This window comes from Ranitomeya variabilis, chromosome 6 (genome assembly GCF_051348905.1).
Source record: "Ranitomeya variabilis isolate aRanVar5 chromosome 6, aRanVar5.hap1, whole genome shotgun sequence".
NCBI lineage: Eukaryota > Metazoa > Chordata > Amphibia > Anura > Dendrobatidae > Ranitomeya > Ranitomeya variabilis.
The window spans coordinates 269497421-269513785 of NC_135237.1; the positions used below are offsets into that span (position 1 = coordinate 269497421).

Sequence of the window (16365 nt, forward strand, 5' to 3'; positions counted from 1 at the left end):
CAAGCATTTTAGTAGATTGATGGTTGAGGAAAGGACGGATTCTGGAGATATTTTTGAGCTGGAGGCGACAGGAGGTGGCGAGAGCTTGGATGTGCGGTTTGAAGGACAGGGCAGAGTCAAAGGTTACTGCGAGGCAGCGGACTTCCGGTACGGGGGAAAGCATGATGTCATTGATTGCGATAGATAGGTCAGGTAAGGAAGATCTATGGGATGGAGGAAAGATGATGAGTTCAGATTTGTCCACATTGAGTTTGAGGAAGCGAGAGGAGAAGGAGGATATGGCTGATAGACACTCTGGGATTCTGGAGAGCAGAGCAGTGACGTCTGGGCCAGAGAGGTAGATCTGAGTGTCATCAGCACAGAGATGGTACTGGGATCCATGGGACTTTATGAGTTGTCCCAGGCCAAGTGTATACAGGTCCTTCTAAAAAAATTAGCATATAGTGTTAAATTTCATTATTTACCATAATGTAATGATTACAATTAAACTTTCATATATTATAGATTCTTTATCCACCAACTGAAATTTGTCAGGTCTTTTATTGTTATAATACTGATGATTTTGGCCTACAACTCCTGATAACCCAAAAAACCTGTCTCAATAAATTAGCATATCAAGAAAAGGTTCTCTAAACGACCTATTACCCTAATCTTCTGAATCAACTAATTAACTTTAAACACATGCAAAAGATACCTGAGGCTTTTAAAAACTCCCTGCCTGGTTCATTACTCAAAACCCCCATCATGGGTAAGACTAGCGACCTGACAGATGTCAAGAAGGCCATCATTGACACCCTCAAGCAAGAGGGTAAGACCCAGAAAGAAATTTCTCAACAAATAGGCTGTTCCCAGAGTGCTGTATCAAGGCACCTCAATGGTAAGTCTGTTGGAAGGAAACAATGTGGCAGAAAACGCTGTACAACGAGAAGAGGTGACCGGACCCTGAGGAAGATTGTGGAGAAGGACCGATTCCAGACCTTGGGGAACCTGAGGAAGCAGTGGACTGAGTCTGGTGTGCAGGAAATGGGCTACAGGTGCCGCATTCCCCAGGTAAAGCCACTTTTGAACCATAAACAGCGGCAGAAGCGCCTGACCTGGGCTACAGAGAAGCAGCACTGGACTGTTGCTAAGTGGTCCCAAGTACTTTTTTCTGATGAAAGCAAATTTTGCATGTCATTCGGAAATCAAGGTGCCAGAGTCTGGAGGAAGACTGGGGAGAAGGAAATGCCAAAATGCCTGAAGTCCAGTGTCAAGTACCCACAGTCAGTGATGGTGTGGGGTGCCATGTCAGCTGCTGGTGTTGTTCCACTGTGTTTCATCAAGGGCAGGGTCAATGCAGCTAGCTATCAGGAGATTTTGGAGCACTTCATGCTTCCATCGGCTGAAATGCTTTATGGAGATGAAGATTTCATTTTTCAGCACGACCTGGCACCTGCTCACAGTGCCAAAACCACTGGTAAATGGTTTACTGACCATGGTATTACTGTGCTCAATTGGCCTGCCAACTCTCCTGACCTGAACCCCATAGAGAATCTGTGGGATATTGTGAAGAGAAAGTTGAGAGACGCAAGACCCAACACTCTGGATGAGCTTAAGGCCGCTATTGAAGCATCCTGGGCCTCCATAACATCTCAGCAGTGTCACAGGCTGATTGCCTCCATGCCACGCCGCATTGAAGCAGTCATTTCTGCCAAAGGATTCCCGACCAAGTATTGAGTGCATAACTGAACATTATTATTTGATGTTTTTTTTGTTTGTTATTAAAAAACACTTTTATTTGATTGGACGGGTGAAATATGCTAATTTATTGAGACAGGTTTTTTGGGTTATCAGGAGTTGTATGCCAAAATCATCAGTATTAAAACAATAAAAGACCTGACAAATTTCAGTTGGTGGATAATGAATCTATAATATATGAAAGTTTAATTGTAATCATTACATTATGGTAAATAATGAAATTTAACACTATATGCTAATTTTTTGAGAAGGACCTGTAGAGGACAGGTCTAGAAGGAGCAGTACAGAGTATTGTCCGTTAGCTTTGGCGGTAAGTAGGTTGTTAGTGATTTTGGTCAGGGCTGTCTCAGTTGAGTGATGGGGCGGAAACCAGATTGTAGATTGTCAAAAGAGCAAGTTAGATGAGAGGTGGGAGGAAAGTTCAGAGTGGACGTGCTGCTCCAGGAGTTTGGAAGCGAATGGGAGCAGTGATAATGTGCGATAGCTGGACATAGCAGTTGGATCGAGGGTTGGCTTTTTAAGGATAGGCGTGATTGTGGCATGTTTGAAAGCAGAAGGGAAGGTGCCAGAAGTTAGTGATAGGTTGAAGAGGTGGGTTAGGGATGGGATAATTTTGGTGGTGAGGTTGGGGAGGAGGTGGGATGGGGTCGAGCTCACAGGTGGTGAGGTGCGATTTGGAGAGGAGACAATTAAGCCCCCCTTCAGTGATGTTAGATAGGGAGGTTATGGGGTTTGGGCACTGGTCTGGTATATATATTGATAGATCGGGCGATTGTGAACGCGGCGATACCAAATGTGTGTATATTTCTTTTTTTATTGTTGTATTTTGAATGGGGTGAAAGGAGGGTGATTTGAACTTATTTATTTTTTTATATTTTTAAAAGCAATTTTTTTTTTTATTTTTTTTTTTAGTTTTGACATGCTTTAGTAGTCTCCATGGGAAACAAGAAGCTGCCAAAACCAGATCAGCTCTGCTACATACAGGCGATGATCAGATCGCCTGTATGTAGCAGAATTACTTATGAGCACCGACCACTGGGCGGCGCTCATAGCAATCTGGCAATGACAACCATAGGAGGTTGCAGGAGACGTCTGGTTGTCATGCCAACCCATCGGTGACCCGCGATAAGGTGATAGTGGTCACAGATGGGCGGATTTCTGGCGCGGTTGCCAGAAGTACGTGTTAAATGCCACTGTCAGAGTTTGACAGCGGCATTTAATGGGTTAACAGCTATGGGAGGATTGTGATTCCTCCGGCGGCAGTTAGGGGCACATGACAGCTGATCAGATCAGCCAACATGTTGCTGGAAAAGGTGCGGGCTCATCGCCGGAGCCCACACCAAACAGGGGGAGGCGTCCAATGACAGATAGATCCGTCATTGGACGTTAAGGGGTTAAAGAACTAAATAGATGTAATTATAAAATTCCGATCCTAATTGAGATCCATATAGGAGGATTATGTAGAATATATAGGGGCCATGGCATGAACACTATTCTCACTGAGTTAACGGAAATCTACTAAATGTTCTAAAACATGTTGCAGCCTTTGTTGGACAATGTATAAACCTACGTTCCGTGTTCCATGTGCTTTGCTGTAGTCTTTAATGTACCATGGTGATCTTCCCTACTGCACATTCCTGCTACTAATGGTAGTCAATGTCAAATCTTTCAATTAAGGTATGGAAATAGGACAGACAAAATATCCTCACAACTACTTCAACAGTTTACTGGCAAGAGCTTGAAAAACCGGATTGTGTTGTAGTTACTATGGAAATATATAGATATCATTTGACGAGACTGCACCTTCCAAGTGCTGGGAAGTCTCCACTGCAGAAAAAGGATGAGCGTTCCCACACTTAATACGCATGTGACTAGAAAGATAATGCGGTTTTACCGCATCTAATGATAGTGAATGGGGAAATTTACGCAGACGGAGCGTCTCCGTAACATAAATAGACATGCAGTGGTCTGGAAAGACGAGCCGAATGTCTGTCTCCGCAGGGAAGCCGCGGGTATCTCTGGATGCACAGTGGGCATGGGATTTCTTGAAATCCCATCCACTACACTATAACATCTGGCTGCTGTGTGTTGGAATCTGCGGATGTACGCAGCATCCAACCCGCAGCGTTTACTGACCGTGGGAACATACCCTAACTGAACGGTACGATGGTGATCTCTGCTTCTATGCACATTGCTGCTAATAATGCCAGCCAATGTACAATTTATCCATTAAGGTATGGAAATAGTACACACAATGTCCACGCGACAATTTCATGCACTGACACACCTATTCACTCTTCAATATTCAACAGTTTACTGACAAGAGCTTGAAAAACCGGATTGTGTTGTAGTTACTATGGGAATACTGTATATAGTTATCTATTGAGGAGTATGCCTCCTGGGTCACAGGAAGTCTATGCTGCACAAAAAGGGTGAGGAGAAGAGCAAAAGTATTTGTGAGCGACAACTTACAAATAATGGCTCTGACAGTGACGGGGTTAAACGGTGTCCATGTACCTGAAATGAGAAGGAAGAGTTTAGTGTTCAGACTGCATCGAATACATAGATGATATGGCAAATGAATGACAATGTATAGCAGCTCACTTCTGTATTAGAGGGGTCGTTCCAGGGATAAACAGGTGTCCGTTAGTGATCAGAAAAGGGAACTAGATTTTACATGGCACTATCTACTAGAAACCGATGACTAGAGAATTTAGGACAGGTTTGTTATGGTGCCCCCTTGTTGTATCTCTCATCACCTCTCAGAACGTCAGAGATCACTGTGACAGCCCTGTTATAGTAAGACATTAGTATACTTACCCACAGACCTACATTAGGGAATACAACGACCATACCACACAATGGCCTAACCACAAAACTTGTGCCAGCATGGTTAAGAGTGCCATTACTACGTAGTATAGTAACCGGGCACCTCCTCATTCTTACACTCCTAATGGGGTGGTCACAGAGGGCGAGTGCTCATAGTGTGCGTAGATCTGATTAATACTGGCCACACAGGACAACAAAGAAGGAGAAATCGGCCGCACACTCAATGATGAAGGTTGCAATTGTTAATGTGCAAAAACACACAAACTGTCAAAATACGAAGGGACATGCTGGGACGTGTGCTGCTCAGCTTCAATGTAACCTGTCTTACGAGTCAGCGACAAACAAAAACCCTGATCAGAGCCCGAAGTCCGGCTTACATCACCTTCAGCAAAAAGTGGCCTGTACCCAGACTGCCGGGCTCGCAGAGGTTTGCCTAGGACTGTGCTTCCCGTCCATTTATATATAGGAAGCATACAGGGTGGAAATCACACATTACGCACACAAATAAATGTAATGTGTTTCTAATACTGCCAATGCAGCCAGTTACATGAACAAGGTGTGAAATTTGTTATTGTCTTGCATATCTAATGTCACATTATTTTAATCTATTTCACATTCTTTGGCTTCGTCTTGATATGTTAGCTTAACAACAGCTAGCGGTATAAAGAATTCAAACATTTCTGTGTATGTGAAGATGACTATTATTACAAAAAAAATAATAAATACCTAGCACAATGTCAATATGTGATCCTTTAACTCTCACCAGCGATGGCCATACTAATATTGACACCAAGTATAGCAAGTGTCACCCAAAACACAAATTATACTATATACAGTTTATTATATAGGGGGTGCAGCCTCTGCAAGTATCATACCTGCAGTATAGATTTCAGCGTTTCAATGGATGAGAAATTGGCATTCTGAGAACTTACTCTAAGGCCACGAACCCACGTTCAGTATTTGGTCAGTATGTGTAAGCCAAAACCAGGAGTGGGTGATAAATACAGAAGTGGTGACGTGTTTCTATCATACTTTTCCTCTAATTAAGCCAAAATCAGGAGTGGAACACAGATACTGAGGTAACATACTGACCAAATGCTGAACAAGGCCTTATCCTGATTTGCAAATGCTGCTTTATCTCCACCTGCAACACACTGACACTGAAGAAGCACAAGGCGTTCCCACAGTGTCAGTGCAAGAGGGAAACGGTGCGCAGGGATAGGGCTCTTTCTGATGTCAGTGATTCGTCATCAGTGTTTGCATGCCAAAAACACAGAACCGGTGTCAATCAATTATAGCTATTCTCTGCATGTTCCACTCCTGGTTTTGGCATTCAAACACTGAAGAAAAATCAGACGTCTTAATGAGCCCATACACAGTAAGTGCGGGGAGTGCTCTCATCCCTGGAGCGGTGGTCGCAGACAGGACCCAGGAATGAGAGGGCGCATGCTGCCACACTAACACTGAGCGCACCATCATCCCCATTCAGTGTAAGTGTGCCACACGCACAGGACAAGCGAGCACTATTAATCAGGGTAAGGGGAAGCACTCAGAATGTGATTGGTGGAGGCTGCATCAAAATATCCTCATTAGCATACAAAATAAAACCTGAAACCTATAATACAGGTAACATAGTAACATAGTTATTAAGATTGAAGGAAGACTTTAAGTCCATCTAGTTGTACCCATAGCCTAACCTAACATGCCCTAACATGTTGATCCAGAGGAAGGCAAAAAAAAAAACCATGTGGCAAAGAGTAAGCTCCACATTGGGGAAAAAAATTCCTTCCCGACTCCACATACGGCAGTCAGACTAGTTCCCTGGATCAACGCCCTATCAAGGAATCTAGTATATATACCCTGTAACATTATACTTTTCCAGAAAGGTATCCAGTCCCCTCTTAAATTTAAAGGGCACCTGTCACCCCGTTTTTTCCGTATGAGATAAAAATACTGTTAAATAGGGCCTGAGCTGTGCATTGCAATAGTGTATTTTGTGGACCCCGATTCCCCACCTATGCTGCCCAAATACGTTATAGTCGTTTTCGCCTGTCAATCAGGCTGGTCTGGTCAAAAGGGCGTGGTGTCTTCCCCCAGATCTTGCTTAGTTTTCCGTTGGTGGCGTAGTGGTGTGCGCATGCCCAAGGTCCCAAATCCACGTCACAGGGGAGTGAAAAGATCGCGATGTGCTGTATTTCATTGGTGATCGGTGGGCGCGGCCATCTTCCTTTGGCCGCGCGTGCGCAGAAGCGGCGCTCTGCTGGCCGCGGCTTCAGGAAAATGGCTGCGGGATGCCGCGCGTGCGCAGATGGAGATCGCGGCGGCCATTTTCCTGAAGCAGAGTTCGCATCTCGGCTTCAGGAAAATGGCCGCCGCGATCTCCATCTGCGCACGCGCGGCATCCCGCGGCCATTTTCCTGAAGCCGTGTCCAGCAGAGCGCCGCTTCTGCGCACGCGCGGCCAAAGGAAGATGGCCGCGCCCACCGATCACCAATGAAATACAGCACATCGCGATCTTTTCACTCCCCTGTGACGTGGATTTGGGACCTTGGGCATGCGCACACCACTACGCCACCAACGGAAAACTAAGCAAGATCTGGGGGAAGACACCACGCCCTTTTGACCAGACCAGCCTGATTGACAGGCGAAAACGGCTACTTTGGTAACGTATTTCGGCAGCATAGGCGGGGAATCGGGGTCCACAAAATACACTATTGCAATGCACAGCTCAGGCCCTATTTAACAGTATTTTTATCTCATATGGAAAAAACGGGGTGACAGGTGCCCTTTAAGTAATGAATCACTCATTACAACATCATACGGCAGAGAGTTCCATAGTCTCACTGCTCTTACAGTAAAGAATCCGCGTCTGTTATTATGCTTAAACCTTCTTTCCTCCAGATGTAGAGGATGCCCCCTTGTCCCTGTCTCAGGTCTATGATTAAAAAGATCATCAGAAAGGTCTTTGTACTGTCCCCTCATATATTTATACATTAACATAAGATCACCCCTTAGTCTTCGTTTTTCCAAACTAAACAGCCCCAAGTGTAATAACCTATCTTGGTATTGCAGACCCCCAGTCCTCTAATAACCTTGGTCGCTCTTCTCTGCACCCGCTCTAGTTCAGCTATGTCTTTCTTATACACCGGAGACCAGAACTGTACAAAGTATTCTAAGTGTGGTCGAACTAGTGACTTGTATAGAGGTAAAACTATGTTCTCCTCATGAGCATCTATGCCTCTTTTAATACATCCCATTATTTTATTTGCAGCTACCTGACACTGGCCACTGAATGTGAGATTGTCATCCACCCATACACCCAGGTCTTTCTCATTGACGGTTTTGCCCAGTTTTAGAATTAAGCACATAGTTATACATCTTATTACTTCTACCCAAGTGCATGACCTTACATTTATCCCCATTAAAGCTCATTTGCCATTTATCATCCCAAGCTTCTAGTTTACATAAATTATCCTGTAATATAAAATTGTCCTCCCCTGTATTGATTACCCTGCAGAGTTTAGTGTCATCTGCAAATATTGAAATTCTACTCTGAATGGATTTTTTTTTCTTATTTATAGCGGCCAAGTTCCCTATATGACTGAATAAATAGTTTATTTTGCATTTTGGGGGTGACACACTCCCTTTAATCTTGCCATGCAAAGAGATCAGTCTCATTAGAAAGTAGCACTCTGAACTATAGTATACTATATGACAATTTGGATTTTTTTCCCTCCTCTGTGTCATTTTACTTGCTGCTCGTAAACCACTAATAATTAGCATTACTGTACATTTCTTTAAAAGGGTTGTCCGATCTTGGAATAAAATGTGACTGACAAATTATGAATCCCTTTCAGTGTGCTCACTGTATGCTGTCAGGATTCTCCGGTGTTACCAGGGAGATTTGGCGGTCACATTATAGAAAAGTATGCAATTTTACCTGCTTCCGGCGACTAGACGCTTGTGGCCTCTCTCAATTGAAGTGAGCTAAACGTCTATTCTGAATGTGGCCAGAAGTATGCAAATCGCCTACTTGTGGTCAAATGACAGGTCACTTTCGCAAGCAACACAAAGAACCCCAACAGTGTGCAATGCACAATTCAGAACTCCACAATCACAGTGACTGCAGACTTGTCAGAAGCCTGGACAACCCCTTTTAGAAAACAGACATTTCAATTTACTAATCAAACAAGCGTCTGAGAGATTGTCAGGGTGAGATATTAATTCAGTGTTCACAGTCAAAAATTGTTAATTAGAAGAAAAAAGCCTTTCAACATCAACTTTTAGAAAAAAAGGAGATAAGCTCATTAAAGAGAATATCTGCTCGATGTTAAGAACAAAACAAACATTTATATATTAAAAAAGACAAATATTCACCAGCCTGATGAACAAGAAAGGCTGACGACCTGGCATTTATTTTCATACTGATGGATAAATTAGTTGTAAATTTTTGTCACTATTGCTGTTGAAAAATGGCAAATATTCATAAATAAGATGGTGGTGTTATCCTTGAAGATAAGTGGTTGTAACATGGGGATCCAGCACTATAAGGACACTATACAGGGCCCTATCCTTCGCTTCCTGCACTGATGGGCTACATGGTTGTGCACGAGAACCGTAAGCCTGGTGCCAAGAGGGTGTCTATATATAAACAAAGGGCTACACTGATGAAGTAACCTCTCCATCAGGATCCCTGTCATTTATGCTGGTTTGGATGAGCTATTTCCTTCCATAACTAAAACGTCTGTGTAATAGAAAACATAACCTCCCATCTCACTTGGAACCAAGCACAGCTAGGTTTTTCTTCCAGGCACAGTGCTCCATTGTGTCAACTTGGGCATGGTCTTATTTTCTAACCAGCAGGTCAGTGAGCCCAGATTGCTTGGCTGCAAGTCCAAACATGGCTAAAAGTGCAGAAAATGAGCAGCTCACTTCATACTGCATAAAGAAACAGGTTTTGTCCTGGGTATTTTTCTTCAACAAATTAAAAAGATGCAGTAGGAATTCACAGAATGTTCTAATAATTTTGAAAACATAAAATTACATAATGTCCATGGTCGGATCAAACGCAATGTTTCCTCACCATTGGATAAAGCTTGCTGCAGTTCACTGTCCGATATTATGCCGCTGTTGTCTGTGTCCACCCTGTAGATGATAGGAAAGAAGATAGGATATTACTCGGGATATATAACAAACACCGCGCACTGCAGGGGGTTACTCTGCGTTCCACTCTCACCTATCATAATAGCCCAACATTAAGCTAAGCGCACCCCACAGGCTTTCCACACATCCACACCACACTTTTCTCTGCCACTGCGTGCTGTTGTGATAGACCAGACAGACGCCTGCCCTGGGCGACTTAGGAAACACAATCCGGCTAGAACTTTCCCTCTTCAGGGTAGTGGGTACATTTAGAAGCAGGGGATCAGGACTACAGGGGAAACCCAAGCATTGAGACTTCTGAGTTACACCTAAACTCAGCATCTCATCTATCTCATGCTGAAATATATATCTCAGTCTGGGTTTCTAACACAACGGCACCCAGTGTCCATGTTGTGAGCGGCTTGTTAGTTCCTCCCGAGCTTTCCAGTGAATGCAGCTAGGCTTTCTGGTCCGCAGATAGCTGTGGGTTAAACTGAGCATCCTCAATGAACCCACCCTCTCGGGTGGTAGGCACAAGATCTAAAAGGACATCTATCTCCACTAGAGTGAACACTGGCGGGGCACAGGCTTCCTGGATATAATGGTACTTAATCATATACATATGGAAGACCTACTTTTTGCTGCCATGGTCCACCGTGACCATACAACTGACACCATTTTCCTGTTGGTGGATGAGATATGGGCTCTCCTGAGCTGGATGCAGTTTCTTTCTGGATTGTGGGGACTAGCACCAACTCTTCCTGACCCACTTCATACTCTCGTTCCCTGGCATTGAAGTCATACTACTCCTTCTAGTTTGATTGAGCCTGTGCCTTGTACCAACCAAGACCGTTTGCATTCTCACTCTAATCTAGGATGGATACTCCAGGAATGGATAGTGCTCATTCCCGTGATTCCTTCATCAGATCTAGGAAACCCCCTCCCTGTCAGCCATACAAGGCGGCAAGAACACTGTGGCTATGATATATCCATATTTCAGGATGTTGTTACATTTGTGGTTTCCCAAGGCTGCAAATATTGAACCCATAGAAACGATTATGTCCCCCAATCACAGATATATCCGTGGATTATTAATGATATGGCATTTCCCCTTCTCTGTACCAGAGACCTTATGTGGCAGATGACTAGTCTATTTTTGGGGGCAATTATCTTCATCTTTAATGTAGCAGCCATTTGTTAACAAGGAACTGCACAGTAAAAGTTTGCTCTTCCAGAAAACGTCAGCTATTCGCTAATTCAGGCTATGTGCACACGCTGCAGACTGGTGTGCGGATTTTTCCGCACTTATTTTGATAAATCCGCAGAGCAAAAACACTGGATTTACCGCGGTTTTTGTGCGGATTCTACACCTGCGGTTTTTTAATATGGAGCAGGTGTAAAACCACTGCGGATTCCGCACAAAGAATTGACATGCTGCGGAAAATAAACTGCTGCGTTTCTGCATGTTTTTTTCCGCAGCATGTGCACAGCGGTTTTTATTTTCCATAGGTTAACATGGTACTGTACACCACATGGAAAACTGCTGCGCATCCGCAGGAAAAAACGCAACGTGTGCACATACCCTAAGTGTTGACACACACAGAAGGACGCTGCCGTCAGGTGTCCTGGGATATTAGATTTATCTAATCCATAACATCCACCCACAAAAGCACCTTGCAGAAGGTGTAGAAATATGTCCCTAGCTCTTATGACACTAGTATGACAAACTGGTGAGGCAGAAAGCACATACACACACAGCCCCCTATATTATACAATAGAAAATAATAACCCTTTACGCTCTAACTTTCCGTTGCCAAGGATCTACCTGACACACTCTTGCAGGGTGGCATCTCACTACTAAGGGCCATATCTCATCCTGGATCACTATTTCATTAGTGGTCCAGGACTCATTTAAGAAAAATTAGTTAGCAGGGGTTAGGCTAGGGTCATACGACCATTTTTCTCTCATCCAAGAAAAGTCAGCCCAATTAGATCAGAGTGTGATCCCATTTTGTTGGAGAAGAAAAAAAAATTCATCGGAGTGATCGGAGTGCGGTCTGATTTTTTCTGTGCACCGTTAGATGAATGGCCGAGTGCGATCCTAGAATCGGAGATGTACACGGCCCTATAGAATATGAGGACGAGCGCGATCCGTCAAAACGACAGATTGCACGTGTCCAATTAATACAGTGCAGGAGCCCTGAGAGTTGCAGGTGTGGGGCAGAGGGCTTACAAATACTAAACATGGCCTGTTCATGATACCAGCACACAACAGGAATCAGGGTTTGATTTTAACCCCTTCACAAAGGAACCAATCTCTATTTTTTCCTCCCCTGCTTCACAGAGCTATAATTTTTCTGTCAGGTCCTCTCCCCACTTCCATCCTCCCTGCATAGCTAGGAACCACACAGTTGTGGATGCCCCCGGCCGTCACCCATGTATACATGGTGGGGAGCGCACCTTATCACCGCACTTGCCGGAAGTCACTGCAATGGAAGCAGAAGTGACTCGCTGGCATCCGAACAGAACGCTGAAAGCAATGCCCATAGAAGGGGGGAATAGGTACTGTATAATCACTCTATTACAGGTGCAGGACTACGGAGCCTCTATTACAGGGCACGGGGATGGGAATGGGGTGGGACGCAAATGAAGTCCGGAGGCAGAGATTTCTTCCAGGCATTGCACGCCCAGGAGCCTGGAAGAAATCATTAGTATAAATAAATATGATTTCTCAATAACAAGACCATTAACATGAGGCATACAGATAGAAATGTTACACTAGTCCTATCACCTGTATGCCCATATTAATAGGTCACAGACGTCCCAGGGGTGACAGATTCCCTTTAACCCCTTAGTGACGGAGACAAATTTTTGAAATGTGACCAGTGTCACTTTATGTGGTAATAACTCTGCAACGCTTCAACAAATCCCAGTGATTTTGAGACTGTTTTTTCATGACACATTATACTTTATGACATTGGTAAATTTAGGTCAATATGTTTTGCATATTTATAAAAAATATCAAAAATTTGAGAAAAATGTTAAAAAATTTGCAATTTTCTAAATTTGAATGATTATCCCTTTAATCCAGATAGTCATACCACAGCAAACCATTAATAAATAACATTTCCCACATGTCGGCTTTACATCAGGACCATTTGTAAAATGTTATTTTATTTTGTTAGCATTTTAGGAGGTTTAAAAATGTAGCAGCAATTTTTCATTTTTTCAAGGAAATTTACTAAATTTATTTTTTTAGGGAACTATCCATGTTTGAAGTGCCTTTAGGGGTCTCATATTGGGAAACCCCCAAACGTGATACCATTTTAAAAACAGCACCCCCTGACATATTGAAAACTGCTGTCAGGTAGTTTACTAACCCTTCAGGTGCTTTACAGGAATTAATGCAAAGTGGCATGACAGAAATGAAAATGTGTATTTTTACCACCTAAATGCCTCTAACTTCTAAACAGATTACTACAGCCATCAGACTCTAAGGCCGCTATTTGGTTATGAATTGCCATGGCAAACATCAGGACCACACAATCATGATCTGAGGGCACCAATTTGGATAAAGAGGAAGCACCCACACTCTGTTAACCATTTATAATGATGTAGTCACTATTGACATCAGCATCTAAGGGGTTAAACAGATTTGGATGGTGCAAACAGTGATCGTGGCTGATACAGCAAGTTGTCAGCTATAGTGTACAGCCAACAGCTGCTGGATTGTCACCTGTATGGGGAGGCTATTCTCTTATATCTCAGGTCAGTTAAAACAGAGGTCCCCAACCGCCGGTCCGCGGACCAGGACCGGGCCGTTAGGGTTTTTCAGCCGGTCCGCGGCGCCGCTGACAGCTAGCTCCGCGGCCCTGCGCCTGGTCAGAGCTCGCACTGTGTGGATTTATAATGTTTTCTGCCGTAGCCGTGACAGCTCGCAGCTCCCGGCAGAGAACATTATGCAGGACGGGGTGGGGCGTCGGGCGGGTCTTAGTGACGCAGCCCTCCACAGCACAGCATGGTACCTGTTGTACGTCACGGGGCGGGTCTTAGTGACGCGACCCTCCTGCGCAGTGTGGTGTGTTCCTGACGGGGTGGGGCGGCAGGCTCTCCTCACTGACATGCCCCCGGCAGAACATGTTATGTGGGGCGTGCTGGGGCAGCAGACTGGCTTCAGTGACGCGGCTCCCGGTACCGGTGTTCAGTGTGTAGCACTGCTAAGCAGCAGCGCTATATACACTGACGCTCAATGTACAATGCTGCTACTTAGCAGCGCCGTCTTGTTGCAGGAAAACAAGCCCAGTGCTCCCACTGATCCAGGGAAACAAGCCTGGTGCTCCCACTCATTCTGAACCTATGGTAAGTTGAATCACATTCTCATTATAAATGTCATAATTATATGATAAGTATGCACTAAGCTCCATCCCTCCATAACCCCACCCCCATATGACCAATGCCCCGCCCCTGCCCCACCCCCACCGGGCCATGGAAAACTGGTCTTGCTTAAAGCCGGTCCCTGGTGCAAAAAAGGTAGGGGACCTCTGAGTTAAAAGACGTATTGGCTGTCATTAAGGGGTTAATTGTCAGGTGATGAAGATCATGGAGGAGGAGCGGCAGTACCTGGCAGCAGCCACTCTAGACCTGCGGTGCCACTGATCCTGTTGTGGTATGTGCTTTAATGTAAATATTGTAGTGGCATACATAATAATGAAGGAGTTAACACAACAGTTTTGGAAACTTACAGTAACCCACTTCCTGGCAACCATGTTACAACACTATTACAAACTGCATTTACAAAATACAGCTATGGAAAGTACAACTAAGCAGTGAACAATGCCAAGACTTCATGTCCTCCTGCACAGCACACAGGTCTGCTATGTGTCTGCCAGAAGGGAACCACCCGGTATCTCCTCGCTGATACAGCGGGCCAGAAACTAGGGATTCTTGGTAGCTTCATGGCGACCATCTCTCCATCTCTGCCTTGTTCTATGAAATCGGCTAATGTTTGGGAGATTAGGTGCCCTTTCACATGGGCAGATATTCATAAAGAAACCATTGGAGATTGATGTCAATCTGCTCATATTCTCTATTTTCTTCATTTAGGGCTCATGCAGACTACCATATTTCTGGTCCGAGTGCGATCTGACAAAACATGTGATCACCCTCGGACTAATGTTATTCTATAGGGCCATACAGATATCCAATTTTTTCCCACGGACAGACTGTGGGGTGGTGGTGGTTGGGTTCGGGGGGCCAGAAAAGACACACATCATGAATGATTTGCATCCAGAATTCAGATAGACTTGCATGGCCAAGTACAATGGCTGCATGGGATGCCTTTATGCTAATTGGACAGACATTCTCAGATAAGAGAAAATATGATCGTGTGACTCTAGCCTTACAAAGAACAATTATTAGCACTATATGGGATACTTTGTGCTTTTCTCTATAGACTTTTAATGGAACTTCAGAAGTGCCAAAAGAAAATGGTACAAGATAAACTGTTCAAAGTACTGGTGTTTCTTATATGGATTTCATACTACTGGAAAACAAAGTAAACAACCCGCAAACTCCCAACCCCACAGTGCGGTGAAGGATACAAAGTTTCACATTAGACTAAAAAGAACAACATGCAGCCATAGAATCCAATATACAAAACATTTTATTTAGAATAAGCATAAGAAAACCAAACAAATAGTGTACAGTAGGGCTAAAAGATGACACAGAGTGCCCACAAGCAACATGTAAAAACAGCCCAAGGTACGGCAACCCTGCTACCAGTCCACATCCAACTCATAGGCAGATAATAAAGTGCAACATATAGTAATAGAGCAGTAAGCAATCAGTACCTCTAACAACTATGTCTATAGCCCATAGGCAACAATCAGTATTTTTGCTGAAATACATAAAGAGAACATGAATGTGCACATTACCTAATGACGAGGACTAGGGCCAGCGCAGGGACACTGAACCACCCCGACGCGCGTTTTGGTACGTCTACCTTCCTCAGGGGGCGCAGGGGTGCTTTCACATTATACAAGCACAGTCCACCTCCCAGACACTGGAGTACTAATATATATATATATATGAATTGGCCTTTACACATTAGTACATGCCACTAGAATCTTCATTTAGGAACGATTTCCTTTCTCTGTGAGGAATGGGGGTGGGGACCTTCTCTGCTATATGGATTATCTGATTTTCTTCAATCAGCAGCTGTTTTACCCTCTAGAAGTAAAGTATAATCAATGGGCACAGGTACAGACAGCCAAACACTGTGGCTTCTGTATTACAGTGCAGTCATTCTCATAAGCATCGCCAAACACTAGCGGTGTACGCTGGAAGTTCAAATATTTACCGTAAGCATCTCGGTATGATCACACATTTTGTCTGGAAAGTTGTCAGGTGACAGCGAGGAATATACCATGGGCTGCACTGTGTCTTTCTGATGTCAACATGAAAGCGAATGTGAGGAATGAGGAAGAACAGCTTTGTGTGACAAGACAAGGCCATTATGTGGGTGATTCATACACTTGTGATCTCACTATCACAGGAATGACAGTCAGAGCTCATGTACAGCAATGTCGGGGGTAGCTGCTGCCCCAGTGTGAGCCCTAATGTACATTGTCATCAAACACATCTGGTAACTAAATATAA

General features: G+C 44.1%; 1 protein-coding gene across 1 annotated transcript in view; it reads right to left on the reverse strand.

Annotated features, from left to right (window-relative positions):
• PDCD6 (programmed cell death 6) overlaps positions 1-16365 on the reverse strand; it is a 35636-nt gene that overhangs the window by 13081 nt on the left and 6190 nt on the right. Inside the window, exons 2-3 of the mRNA XM_077269615.1 lie at positions 9650-9711; positions 4210-4254 (exon numbers count right to left, since the gene is read on the reverse strand). Of these exons, the coding sequence (XP_077125730.1) occupies positions 4210-4254; positions 9650-9711 (107 nt within the window). The remainder of the gene's footprint in view (positions 1-4209; positions 4255-9649; positions 9712-16365) is intronic.